The following is a 15,141-nucleotide window of genomic DNA, read 5'->3' as shown; positions in this document are numbered from 1 at the left end:
AAAGAAAACTATTAAAAGCAGAACATTTGTCTAAATTCTAGAACTATTTTACGAGATTTTTATCTTGTTGTGCCTGTATTGTTACTTGCTGTCAGTGCCTCTCTTAAGAAGATAGGTTACAATGAGCAATGTTACTGTAAAGACTAGCAGAGATTATCAGAGGTATGATAGATCTTCACACAAAGGAAATTAAGGATTCTTCGGTCTGGAAAATGCTAATTGAGAGGGACTAGAACAGAGGTTAGTAAAATCATGAAGAGCACTGAGGTGAATGGAGTTGTTACTGGTCTCTCCCAGCATAACAATTAGGGGACAACAATTGGAATTAGCACATGGAAGGCTCACCAGAGATTTTTTTAAAAGTTTCAAGTTGTTTTGCAATGGAGGGGTTTAGGTTCAAGGAGAGACTTATTGACAAGTTAATAGAAAAGAAATCCATCAGAAGCTGCCGGTTACAGAAATATCTTTCTGACAAAACCCAGTTGGAAGGACGAAGGGATACTGGGGGGGCTCAACATCTGAAATGCTTCCTGGGCTACTTCTGGTGCCCACTGCTAGGACTAGTTTGCTGACTTAGATGGCCCTCTGGTCCAGTATGTCCTATCCTCATGATCCCTGAAACATTGCAGGACTATAGATTATAGACTGGTGAAAAGACATGTTCAGAAATATTTCTTTTTCTTTTTTTTTTTTTTTTTTAATTAGCATTTGTTAATGGAGCCCTGCTTGCAATTTTTTTAATTTGGTTTCATCATGCCAAAAAGGCATGCTAATCATTTTGTTTTATATGCCTGATTTCTGTGTCAGAGTGAAGAGCTAAATGACTGTCACTGAAAGAGACGTGGATGGGTCCTCAGAGCCCAAGACGTTTAGTATTGGTGATAAGCATTGTGTCAGACTGAGAAAAAGTATATCATATTCTCTGCTACTCATGGCTGAGATCCTATTATATCTGACCATGCCTGACAGCTCTAATGCTAAAATGTGAAGGGTCATAGAAAATTAGTGTAATTTCAATGGCTGCTTTAGAGCAGCAAACATTAAGTCAGTTCCCAAGAACAGTTCCCTGGTGCAACCCTTAATAAATTCAAACTTTATTTTTAGGGATGACCTTTAGTAATGCGAGCCTTGATCCACTGAGATGCTGTTCACTTTTGATGCATCTCCAAATCCCTTTTTTATGCATTTTAAATCAACACATGCTTATTCTGAATTTATGTGTGTGGATAGACGGAGAGATGTAATTTAAACACATCTGTTCAAATATGCATTTCAGATCAACTTGGTGCCGGTTCTCATAATACGGCTGAGTTTTTGACGGGTATTATATCCCTAAAGTACACAGCAGATGGTATTTATTAGAGATTGAATGGAAATGAAGTTTAAGGATGTTGAGCTTTTTGTCTTAAGTCGCTCATTTTTTAATCATAAAACAATAATGATCTGAAGTTATAAATCTGTAATGAAGTTCTATAAAATGTTTATTGTTTATGGGGAGAGTAGAACACCTTATAGCTGAATTAAGTTGGTCCAAGCCTTAACTGTTTAGTTTTTGGTTTGAGTTTTTTGGGGTTGTTTTCTTTTAAGGAAAATTGATAATGGGAAGTATTATAATGCTTCTTCTAAACCATTTGGGCTGTATCTAGTAGGAACTCTGGCAACCTTCACGATAATTGTTTGAAGAGAGTAAAACCATGTGTACTCTTTTCATCCTCAGGCAGTGAGCCATGCTAATTATGAGATATACTTTTTATCTAGGTCACTATTCCCTGGTAACAAGGACAGCCCAGTCCCTACTTGCACGGAGTCCTCCACACCTATACCTTCTCAAGCTGAGCTCTGGAAATCAGGTCTGCTTGCTGCCTCCAGGTGTCATTCAGCCCAGTTTCTGAAAGAGCTCTTCTGGGGGCAGGAGGTGGGTTGGGAAAAGAACAGTCATTAAAAAAATACCTGTTCTTGCTCTCAGTTAAACTCTGAGAGCTGTTGGATTGTGCTTCTTAATCACAGATACAATTCTACAGCCTGTTTAAGATGACTTACATCAAAACCACAAACTACTCCAAATTCAAGCCCAACATATTAAGCTGCACTTTTAAATCTGTTGGACACTGCTGATGATCACAAAGCTCAGGTGTAACATGTTCCCTATGGAATCACCAGAAGGAGCGGCTTCAAGTGCTCTGTAAGGTGTGGAATGCAAAAAGCAGGATACATCCCCTGACTCTGTTGCTATAAGGCTGGACTTACTGTGTAGTTTCTGCTACCTGTGAAATTTGAAGTGTTTCACTATGAACAACCTCCAAGTTAACTGGTAGGATTTAATGGCCTTGCCAACTATTCTCCCAGGTGTACATACCTTCCTTCAGGGAAATTTGCAAGAATACTCTGAAAAAATATGCTGAGGTTTTCTCTGTGGTCCTGTCTGGCTTTCATTTGTCTGTTTTATTGTTTTTTAATCAAAGCAAGCATATAAACAATATGGCATTACATTTTTTTTTCTGGTTTGTTGTGTCTTGGGCATCAATTTCAGAGGAATATGATCCAAGCTGTGAAAATAGGTTTAAAAAAGTATTAAAATTATGCTTTTTACATACATAAACACAATAGACTTACTTAAACTTCTGATAGTATTTGTTGTCTCAATAGTTGAGTAAAAAGTGAGTTGGCTTTTAAATGAAGCCACTTAAATACTTTTACATGCAGTATCAACCTAGTTACCTTTTTTTTGCTTTAATTCTGCCAAACTGAGGTGAAACAGAACTGATTTGTGAGACAAACTGGAATTGTCTTACACAGTAATAGAGAACATATTGACATTTGAAATAAGATAATTTCTTATGTAATTCCTATATACATTCTCTTAAATAATAATGTTCTTGATGTATATATAGCTGCATTTTAATAAGGTGTCCTACCAAAGTATAATTTATATCTGGCCATAATGCCCCGTATGTTATCATTTAAGAGACTTTACACAGAAGTGTTTATGACATACCTGTTGTCATTAAACCAAGGTACTTTCCACTTTTACTCCATGTGTAAATCAGTTCAGCAGTTGATATGAGGATTCAAAAGAACTTGTTTTTCTGACACAGAGGTTCTGAACTCACACATCCTGGACTACTTTTAAACACATATGGAAAAGATTACTAAGGAAAACATTTTCAGTGGATATCCATTTATTAGATGCCTGTTCATTCATTGTGTAATTTAGAGTAAATCATAAATGGGAGAGGATGAAGAAATGCATAAATTATGTTCAGGTTTAGTCCCCCAACTCCAGACACTTAACTTAGGAGTATATTGTCCTGTGCTGGATTCATAGTCCATGAGTCCATGGAGAGAGAGAGAGAGAGAGAGAGAGAGAGAGAGAGAGGCACTGGGGGATTTCAGAGCAGAAACAGGCTGAATTCCTTTCTCAAAGTGTGGGGATTTTTCCATGGCTTAATCCTCAGGTTAATTTCCATATAGCCAAGAGAGAAGCGGGGTGAAGTTTCCTGTTGTTCCTTGACGGTGCTTCCAGCTGAGCAGTCTGTTTCTCTTGTGCTAGCTCCAGTTGGTGTGACTCCTCAGTGTGCCATTAAAGTTGAAGTCAGAAATCCCACAAGACTAGGCCTGATGGAGAAAAGAGAAAAAGGGAGTGAAAAGGGCTTCTGGAGGACTGTGTGTGGTCATTGGGAAGATGCAAACACATCCTTTGGCTCCAACACAAAATAGCACATTGAGATGCCTGTTAGGCTCTGTAAATATGCTTGAAAGACCAACTCAGATACCTTCAAATTATTTCATCCATTAACCCCATTTCATGTTCTCTGAGTAAGCTTATACTGTGGAAGAATTCTAAAATATAAAATAATGTATGATGCTGAAATAACATTTCAGAGTAGGTTGGTTTCATTTTCATAAAATTTCTGGGGTTTTTCCTAATATTTTTTCAATGCAAATTTCTAATTTATGAATCAAGAAGTTGCTATGTCATCACACTTTTTGTTTTTACTTTAATTACTATAGATTACACAGGGTGTTCTCATATCCTTCTGTAAGACTACATAGTGTTTTCTTTTTATTCATATTGCTATTTATTCTAATCCATTATTTTTAATTCAAAATCCAGTATTTTGTCAAACTGTAAGGGGTAGAGGTAGCTGGTCTTGCTTAAGAGCAAGTTGGTGGCTTTAAGTTATTTCTGGATTTAAGTGTTAATTGCTGAAATGGAAGTGAGAAGAATATGTGATCATGCAAAAGAATTTCAAGTGGTCATGTGAGTAGCTGAAGGTGATAATTTTAGCTGCTTTACATAATTTCTTCCCAGAAAGTGGATTTGGTTTGTAATGGTTATTGCTAAAGGAAATGTTTTCTGTAGCTAAAACCACATTAAATGGTCTATGTAATAAGTGAATCCTAGACATTTTCACAATTTTGCTGCTGCTTTTCTTAGAAATACTGCTCTTCGAAAATGGGGGTGGGATGGGTTGGGGGGGTGGTCTTGCTGTTTTATTTTTGTCAGCTCTTATCCCTTTTATCTTCTTTCTAAGTCGCTTGTCCATGACTTGACTTCCAGGCATCAGTCAGGTCCTTGGGTCTGATTTTTTTCTCTGACCCCAGAGGCTGACTTGCTTCCTCTTTAGTCAGAAGGCAAGATGTTGCTTTTCTTCTGTATTCTTTCAAACACATCTTGTTCTTCCTTTCTGTGAGGTTTGGATACCTGTGCTGTCAGCACTTGCTCATGGGTGTGTTGGCCCTTACAGCATCATACTAAAACAGATGCATCTTCACTGTAAGGTGAAGCAGTTGCTTCTTTTTTGGGTATTCAGAATTGCCCAGGATTGATGGGATTTGCATTTCTGGTCTAGTTCAGAAGGGCAAAACATCAGTCTGCTTGACTAGAGGGAAGGGATTTATATATGTAGAGGGACATAGGGGAGAAAATAAATTAGAATATAGAAATTAGAAATTAGAAAATAAAATAGAAATTAGAAAATAAATTAGAAATTATAAATGTTAGAAAATATAATATTCGAAAATATAAATGTTTTATCTTATAGATGGCTTTAATAATTCCTCTAATTCATCTTGTTCTGAAATTCCACAGTTTTGTTGTAAAACATATCAATTGACAGTCAACATATTGTAGAGCTTCTATCCTACACCCTAAAAACCATTTGTGGAAACTGAATAGTTAGTTAGGCCAACTATAAATGAGTTTATGTAATAAATGTTACAGGGGATGTTCATCAGTGTTTTCTTCGTTTGCTTCAGAATAGATAAGCAGCATTTGGTGTAAAATAATAATAGTATTGGCTGATGCACAAGAACTTGTTTTTGTGTGATTTTGGATCATATTTCATAGATGGAACAATTCTTAAACATCATCTGAATCAAAGTAATAAAGAGTTTTGTGCTGCTTTCTTTCAGGCTGTCAGAGAAAAGGTCACTTTAATTTTCAAGTGTGTATGTGTTTTATATTTTTCCATAATGATATCTTTTTCCCCTCTTTTTTCATTAAGAAATTATGTTTCACATGTGGAACTAATTGTACATATTTTTGTTCATCACTGCTTTGAAAAGTCTTTAAGAGCTTGATTTTTGTCATTTTGGACTTTGAGTGAAATCTCATGCTTTTCTCCCCTTTTTAAACTGCTTGTTAAACAATATAATCAGCAGTGATATAAAAATGCACTATGCAATGTCATATTTTAGGCAGTTACACTGGATTGAACTGTAATTAATTGCTGTTGCTGAATACACCGTGGTCCTTATTCTCTTTTTTGTATCCAGGCTTTTCTTTGTGTGTAATAATTCCATCCAGGAAGAAATCTAATTACTAAGATAATTAACACCTTATCAGCAAATGGAGTTCAGACATTTGTAGAGTTTATGAATTTTTAAAATATGTAATTTCCTTTTAACTGAATGACAACTGGTGTTATGGAGAAAAAGAGCATATTTTATTGTATCTAGCTTGATTGGACCTTATAATTCATGTTGCTATAGAAACAACCAGGCCTTTATAAAGGATGGTATTACTACTACCATTGGTAATAAATGCTTTGACTGTTGCCAATAGTGTCATTAAAATGGATAAAATAACTTCATTATAATCGTTTTTTCAAATGTAATGAATGTTCTGTTCATGTTCTGAGAAATGGCAGCTGATGTTAGGTGGCATTGGTTTATAAAGTACTCTTTCTTCCATGAGCTTACTACTGCTACCAAGATATTTGTGGTATGAACAAAATCATGTTGCAGGGTGTGGTGCTGCTCTCTTCACTCAGTCCTTAAAGATAAGGAATTTTATTGTTACTTGATATCAAGCAGAAGTTCATGTCTTGATGTTTGTCAGTCTTGGGAAAGCAGTGGTGACTGAGGGTGCTGAGCCATCAGCTCTGGGAATTTTTGCTCTTCTGCACAACATCCAGATTGTGCTTCCCACTTAGGGTTGTTGTATCAAGTCCTTGAAAATATTCAGTTTTATAGTGGTTTTGATTTGTTGTTCAAATGCCACCTTTTAACCTCAAAATTCACACATTCAGACTCCACCACTCAGATGGTGGAGTCTGAATTTGTGAATTCAAAAAGGAATTGATAGAATTTGGTTTCTTTGCTGGGGATTTTTCATAAGGAAAAGGTGAAAGAAGATTCTAATAATAGATGATAAATTCCTGTGCTGCTACCTATATGTCCAGGCACATGCTAAAAGAAGGGCAAGGCATTAATATAAGCTCATTGCCAATACTTGCAGAAAAAAAAATTAAGTTTGAGGGAAAAAAATCACAAAATATATTTACTACCATGTACAATTTGTCTGAAGGCTGGTCTGGTAGATATAAGCTATGGTCTAATACCGCACCTAATAAAATTAATAAGAACAGTATTCTCTGCTTCCCTTTTTTGGGGTCTTTTGCCAACAGGTTTTCCTTTTTCAGTACAACTCATTGTTTCAGGAAGTTTTTCTTTCAGGAATTTTTTCTTTCAGTTATTCAAAACCAAGTTTCTTCACTCACTATAGTCACAGCATTATTTTTTTTTCTGTGGTGATGTAGTTTCTAATAAGAAATTATAGTTTTCTTTGGCTATTTGAATGCTTTATAAATGTAATTTGGATTACATGCACTGACATTCACAGTTCTGCATTGTCTTAACCAGATGAGGGAAAGGGAAACCTTCCGTCCATTTCTTTAGGTTAGAGACAGTCTTGGAGACCCCTTCTTAACCTCAAGTGTGAACTTTGCTTGTGACAGTTGTCTTTATGCCATTCACCCCTAAAACAATCTCTTTCAGCTGTTCTGTTCCCTTGCCTGTGGCCTATATAAGAGCTGTAGTATTATTTAGATTGGAAGGGACCTCTGGAAGACATCTCATCTACTCCCCCTCCTTGAAACAGGGCCAGTTCCAAGTTAGATACCACCAATATTTATATAGAATTCTTCCTTTTCTCCAATATTTTCTGCAGTTTATCATTGTTACTGGCAGTGTGGGGTGAACTCTGCATTGTGGAAGCAGTCTCATCTGTGTCAAGAGGGCGCACTATGTGTTTCTGCCTCTCTCCAGAAGATGCTTATCATTATTCCCACTGTACACAAAGCTCAGTCTGGGTGCAGGCCTTGATGGCTGCTCCAGTATCTACTGGGGAAAGTGGGAAAGTGTTCATGGCATGTTCCCACCATGTCCAGGATGGTGGTAGTGGCACAATTTCAACTGAAGCTCCCTAACTTCACCCTCTCCTGTGCAACCTTCTGTGTCTGTGGGTTGTCTGTCAGCTGTGCTGCCTTAACCTGGTGTGTGTGAGGGATCTGCATATTCAGTCCAAGGGGAACAGTTAGGAAATGTTGACATTGCTTAAATAACAAGAGAACTCACTGCCTGTGCATGTGAACTTAAGTATTTTGTTTTCCTTTTAAAGCAAGGCATAGGCTGATGTTTTAGAATACTGAGTCAATTTTTAAGTTGTCACTAAAGATGTATTTTTGGCTTTAAAGCCAATTTTGTTATATTTGCTAGGGGATATGGCATGCCAGTCCCCTCTTTCAGATATCCTGTTCTACTTTGATAGCAGCCTTATAAAATATTAAATAGTTGACATTTTCCAGTGACTGAGTCTCAAAAGGTTTGCATTTTATGGATTAAGCAATCAGAATTCAAGAAATAACAAGGTGTGCTGATTACCTCTAATTTTGATTGAAGGAAGAGTTGATCCAGATGTTTTCACTCTTCTGTCACAATCCTAATCCAGTATTTGCTGCAGTATCTTCTATTACTGTGCTCTCAGATGAGCACCAGATGCATTTCTCATTACCAAACAATGGGGTTAAAATCTTTTTTTCCCCCAAGATCCTTGTAGGTCTCAATTTCTGTAGATAAAGTTGAGGGTTATATGTCTATGTACACTAGCTTTTAAGGTGCAAGACTTCTACATGTCCTCAGTTAAGTGTTTCTTTCTACTTCCTTTACAGAGTGCCTGGAATAACAATTGCTACAGACATCATTTGTGGATTTCCAGGAGAGACAGATGAAGATTTTCAAGAAACTATGAAACTTGTAGAACTGTACAGGTTTCCAAGTTTGTTTATTAATCAATTCTACCCACGTCCAGGAACTCCAGCTGCAAAAATGCCTCAAGTTCCAGCTGCAGTGGTAAGATGCATTTTCAGATGGCTTTAATACATAAAGCATGTACACAAAAATGTACATTTCTGCAGAACTGTGCCACATTCAAGTGAAGGATTTTTTCAGTCCAGTAAGGGAAATGATGCTAGGCTAGATCACTGAATGTGTTTTCATATAGAAATGACTGTTCAGATTGTCAGGAAGGGTAATACTGTGGTTATACTGAAGATCTTGTCTGCTTTTTATCAAGTTTGGGGTGAATGACTACCAAGAGTAGTAGCTGATTGTTTACACATAGAAATGTTTTCCATTTTAAGACTTCTGTGACTCCAGCATTCTCAAGCTTATCATGAATAATTATGCAAAGAATTAATAACAGTGATCTTCTCTGATTTATTTGTCAAATATTAAATTCACAGGCCACTTATCTTGAGACTGTCCTTATGCACTGCTCATTTACTTCCTTCAGCCTGCAGGTTAAAGGCCATTAATTAAATTCCTTCCTTCCTTCCTTCCTTCCTTCCTTCCTTCCTTCCTTCCTTCCTTCCTTCCTTCCTTCCTTCCTTCCTTCCTTCCTTCCTTCCTTCCTTCCTTCCTTCCTTCCTTCCTTCCTTCCTTCCTTCCTTCCTTCCTTCCTTCCTTCCTTCCTTCCTTCCTTCCTTCCTTCCTTCCTTCCTTCCTTCCTTCCTTCCTTCCTTCCTTCCTTCCTTCCTTCCTTCCTTCCTTCCTTCCTTCCTTCCTTCCTTCCTTCCTTCCTTCCTTCCTTCCTTCCTTCCTTCCTTCCTTCCTTCCTTCCTTCCTTCCTTCCTTCCTTCCTTCCTTCCTTCCTTCCTTCCTTCCTCCCTCCCTCCCTCCCTCCCTCCCTCCCTCCCTCCCTCCCTCCCTCCCTCCCTCCCTCCCTCCCTCCCTCCCTCCCTCCCTCCCTCCAACTTCCAACAGTCTCATCTTAAGTTCCAAACTGTTTTTATAAAGAAGGTACACGGCTATTGATTGTATTTTGCTAGATATAAATAGCTATTTATAAGCAATAATGATAGCAATCATATCAGAAGGCATGGTTTGATTTATTTCAAAAAATTGAATTTTTATTTTTGTAATCTGAATCTCAAAACAGGAAAGTATACAAGATTGATGCCTGTAGTAATTCAGCTCATTACTGTATCATTTTTGTGGGCATAAATAACATTTACTTTTCCTTTCAGTGTAAGAATGAAAGTCAGCCAGCAATGTAAATCAATTTAAATGAAAAACCTATTTCTTTCAATTTATGTATCCTGGTACACCAACATAAAGTCAAAACAATATATTGGAACTTGTATTCCTTTGCTTATGTGTCTGAAAGCTAAACAAAGTATCTCTGTTTACTCTCAGTATGTACCATGAATTCCATAGGATGTATCCGCTGCTGGAGACATAAAATAAGATTATATCTGGCTTCTTCAGTTTGCTGTTTAGTGTAGTGAGCTTGAGCAATTTATTAATTTATTATAGACTATCTCATAATGGGAAATTGTAAGTTTTCAAGTGTAAATGCCTGCTGTTGAAGTAGTCTCCTTAGTGTAACCAACTCACATGGTTGCATTATTTATCTTAGTCTTGAAGGCTTTTTCAATATTTTGATACATGAAAAAAGGTTCAGAAATGTAATTTTTGGAAGGTAGGAAGTTTAAAAATCAAAACATTGGTTCGTGTTTCAGGTTTGTATTCCTATGCACAAGTTCTTAAGCATGCCATTTTCACAGGAGGTGCAGAGAGCTTAAGTTAATTTACTCACTTCTGTTTAACTGGGTACTTATGGGAAGACAATCTGTGAAGAGATAAATTATTAAAAGAACATTAGCTGTTCTGTAGTTAGAAGTATTAGTTGGAAAATGGTAATTGTCAATTTAACCCAGTTTTACATTCTTTCTTCTTATTTGTAGCACTAGTACTTATTGCTTTCAGTGAAATAGAACCTTCAAAGAAGATGGGGCCTCTAATCCAGGGCTGATGAAAATCTGTAATTAATAGATTTTGTTTCTCTTTTTTCTTTTTTTTTCTCCTTTTAGTCCTTCAAAAATCCTGTGTTATGAGATCCTTTGTTCTTTTATCTCTCAGTAGAAATGGAGAGCAACTAGTCAAACAGAGCAGGAAGAGCTTGTGCTAATCTCCTATGTTTTATATTCACATTACTTCTAGACAGCAGCTGATGGTCTTTCCTGCATTACCAGAAATGGACAGGCATTTTATTTATTATTTCTTCCTTAGAGTAACTTATGTTTCTCTGCTAGGAAAAGGAAAGTAGCGCACAACCGTCCACGTTATGCACTCTGACCCTTTCATCTTTTAATGAAATATTATTCATGTTAATGAAGGCATTTTATTGCATTTGCATTGGGTAAGAAATAGCACATGCACTGCCACACAGCTGGTCTGTGCAAGAGCCTCAGTGTGCATTGGATCACCAGGCTGCACTTGGGAGTTTGATGCATCCACAAGGTGTTCATGACAGTATCCACTGCAGTGGATCTGTTGGTAGCATTTCTTTATGGGAAAAGAATTTTGTCTGTACAGATGTTTTTTAAACATCTGTTTAAGAACAGATGTTGAATCAGTGAGCAAGTTATTTGACAACTCTTATTCTTCTTTTCTTCTTTGTTATGTTTTTCTGAAGGCTGAATATATTTGCTATGTTGTTTCAGTTTTTATACACTTCTGCAGTGGACAAATCCATTGCTAGTTGCAAACTGCTCCACTTTATTGAGTTCCTCTTCAGCAATTCTGACTCAAGATGGCTTTGGTGGTTCTGCCCAAGTATCACAGCTGCAACAAAAACATACTTATCATGTCAGTTCCTTTTAGATTAGCTTTTTTTGGAAGACTTTACCACTTCTAGAGACAATCTGTAGAGTATGAAGCATAGTAATATTTAGTACTTTTATATTTTTAGGGGATGGTTTTGATGATGATCTTAAATATAATTGCCTTTTGGGAGAAAATCCTCATTTGAGATTATCTGAATAGAAAAACAATCAGTAGGTCTACATGGAATCATCCCTTCACATAGATAATTTATCACTGAAAGCCTTACAGGCACCAATATTTTGCTAAAATGTCAGATGACACTAATCCAGATGGACGTTTCTGCCATCATAAATTCAGAAAAGACAGCTTAGGCTGCAGGCCTTTCTTATTTCTCCTGGAGAAAAAATGTCCATGGAGAATCAGACATCTGTCTGAATGGTCTCATCATTTAATAACCATCAATTAGATTATGCTTACCACAAACACTCTTTCCAGTTTAGAGAAAAGTCAAAACAAACCTAGGCATGACTTTTTTTTTTAAGAAGCAATTATGGTAATGCTGAGTCATGTGCATGGAAAATGAGCCAAGATGTTGTCCAGAACTTAAATGCTACCCAATTGTTTTTTCTTTCCTTTGCCCCCATTTTTTCCATGCGCTATTTCAGAGATGACTCTGGATGCTCCTTGTGTCCAGTGGGTTGAAAATTCTCACTCTGAAATGTGTTAACGATGCAATGCTATTTTGTGTATTGTTACTGCTGCTATTATTGTTTTTACGTAGCTGAATTTCTCAATTTCCTTGCTGTGTTTGCTTGTAAAAGTGATAGTGCTGATAACTGCATAACTCAAATTACAGATTCTAGTTAAACTAGTAATAAGCAATATAAGAGAACATGACTCAGATGTGTCTGGTAGGGAACTCATATTTAGCTGCATTGCAAAGGATCAGAATAATTCTAAGGGTGAAAGTTACTTTTTTTCTTGAAAATCAAAAGCATGTAATACCTTACATTTTTGATAACTTCTCTGGTCTTTATTTTTTCAAGGCAGCTATTACTCGTGTGGGGACTTTCCTCTGTCCTTGTGATTTGGTCCATCACAATTTCTGAAACATTAGGGGAGATTATCATCTCAGGAACAACTTGACTTCTGTCACATGGAAAATACATGAGGAAATAGTAATTTTGAAAATAAGGATCTTAACAAGGTACAATTAGGTTCATCTCTACTGAGAATAGGAGATGGTAGCTGTTTTGAGAGCAGTAATGTGGCTGCAACTTCATGATTACACTGCTATCAACTGCAGTGTGGATTCTAATTTTTCTGTATACATTTTCAATAGTGTAAGAAATTCAGTTTCAATTATATATTCACTTTCTCTTTCCTTTTCTCTTTATATCACAAGATAATTACATTGCTTCGAGCTAGAAAATTTTGTCAGTCAACTATTGAACATTTCCTTTAATTCCTCTGAAGTGTCTTATTATTTTTTTTTCTCTCTGTATTAGTTGTATTAAGCACTGTGCTTACTATACTGAGGTGAATAACCAATTTACAAACTTCATAACTGTCCTGGTTTTGGCTGGAATAATTTTCTTCCTAGTAGCTGGTACGGTGCTGTGTTTTGGATTTAATATGAGAATCATGTTGATACCACTACATGATATTTCAGGTTGTTGTTAAATAGTGTTTATAGCAAGTCAAGGACTTCTCAGCTCCTCATGCTGCCATGCCCTGCCAGTGAGGAGGCTGAAGGGGCACAAGAAGCTGGGAGGCTGCACAGCTGGGGCAGTTGCCCCAAGCTGGCCAAAGGAGTATTCCATACCATGTGGCATCATGCTGAGTGTACAGAGCTGGCCAGAGGCAGCTGCTGCAGCTGCTTGGTCACCCTGAAGAGTTAGAAAACTAACACACTGTTAGTACATTCACCATTATCAGGAGAAATAAATATCAGTGATCAGACCTTGTATCCCTCTCCATTTAATCAAATCATCACTTAGATCTGTTCTCATATCTCCCAATAACAGGAGCAGTACATAATGCACTAAGAGATTTTTTCCATAAGGATAGCATAATACAATATACACCTCACTGCTGTCTGCCAGACAAGTTGTATTTGATCATCTCTGTGGGAGCAGAAATTTTGTGGCCTTTATTCTATAATGGCTACTTATGTTTCTTAGACTGCTTTACTGTTACTTCCCTCTAGGAGATCTCCAAGAAGTTTCATAATACCCTTTCTTAACTGGATGGCTGCAGATCCACCAAATCTCTCTTTGATTAGATTTCTGCAAGGCACTAGAAATGCCTAGAAATAGGCATTCTTGAGTGCCAGTAGATACAGTGTGATGTTTACCTCCTTTGCTGGATGGATGGGTATAGGTTTTGTAGTTCTGAATCTCTGCACACAAGCAGCTGAATCTTCTGTGGAAATTCATGTGCTCTTCCTATTCAAAAGACATGATTTCCCAAATGTTGCCAAACTGTCCCATCCTCACTGAAAAAATAACCACTCACTCCTGCATCAGGCAATATTAGCTGTCCTCTACTTCGGCACTTTTTAACTTCAGGTATGTGGACAGCAAATGGAATAGCATTGCTTGTGCAAAGGACACCTTTAGCCATGTTCAGAGCTCAAAAGGAAAGGAGCACAAGTGGACCTTGTAGGTGTCCCATCAAAGAAAAGGCTGGTAAGCTACCTGCTAAGCAGACAGTGAGGAAAGAAGACAATTGAGGACCACTCTTGCCTTTGAGCATATGTTTCAGACTTCAGTGGGTAGTGATGCGGCACAAGGTACTTGGGAAGGCCATGTTCAGAGCTAAAGCAAGGAAAGAATTCATCTGCTGTCCAATATGGATTTAGAAATAACTTGATAAGGTTTCATGTGATACATGACAGAACCAATGTCACTGTTAAGCACTTGAAGGTTGAGAGAGTGCAGCTTCAGGTGGACTTGATTAGTTAATGTGATTTAAATGCCCAGACAGGAAGGTACCACCTCATTTCTAATTCTCACAGACCAAGCAGAATCAATAACACTTTTTGCATCAGATTAATGGTGGCCAATCCAAAGATCATGCAATGGGATTATGTAGGGATATTCTTCTAAAATTAAAGAGGAATGCTGCAGTGATCATAAGGTGGGAGAAAAGAAAAGTAAGTAAAAAAAGAAACAATGCCACTTATTCAGCAGTACTGTTTCTCCACTGTATTGTCACTATGAGCTCCCCTGTTAAGTGCTGTGACTAACTGGCATTACATGCCCCAGGAATTGGATGCAGCTGTGATAACTGCTCCTGGTGTATCAAAGGTTCTTGGCCCCCCTGACACACATCTCCCCTCCCCAGCACTTGCAATACTGCATGGTGTAACATGCAGAACGTTCTTTGTGTGTAAGAGAAGCCAAGACTGATTAATGTCTGAGTTTGTCTGCTGAACCTCTGTACTGCAATTTGTTTTTCAGCAGTACACTTTTATTTGCTGTTTGTTATTCTGCTAGAATAAAAACCTGAGTGAATATTTTCATGACAACTTTGGGACCAGAGAGTTAAAAATGTGAACACTGGAGGGGAATGTAGAGCATGAACAAAAAACCAATATATAATTCTTAATATTTTTCACTGAACTGCTCTAGTATTCCAAGCTAACATTTTTCCATCAAGTTGCTTTCTAGTAGTTTTATTTACATCCATGTTCCCTTATAATTTTTGTGAGAACAGCATGTGAGGTACTGCAGAAGGCCCTACAAA

General features: G+C 37.3%; 1 protein-coding gene across 1 annotated transcript in view; it reads left to right on the top strand.

Annotated features, from left to right (window-relative positions):
• The window catches only part of CDKAL1 (CDK5 regulatory subunit associated protein 1 like 1), a 387,536-nt gene that overhangs the window by 274,479 nt on the left and 97,916 nt on the right, over positions 1-15,141 (top strand). Inside the window, exon 12 of the mRNA XM_066558021.1 lies at positions 8,454-8,634. Coding sequence (XP_066414118.1) covers positions 8,454-8,634 — 181 coding nt within the window. The remainder of the gene's footprint in view (positions 1-8,453; positions 8,635-15,141) is intronic.

This window comes from Molothrus aeneus, chromosome 1 (genome assembly GCF_037042795.1).
Source record: "Molothrus aeneus isolate 106 chromosome 1, BPBGC_Maene_1.0, whole genome shotgun sequence".
Classification (NCBI taxonomy): domain Eukaryota; kingdom Metazoa; phylum Chordata; class Aves; order Passeriformes; family Icteridae; genus Molothrus; species Molothrus aeneus.
Note: the sequence above shows the minus strand (reverse complement) of the source record. Positions and strands in the feature narration are given on the sequence as shown.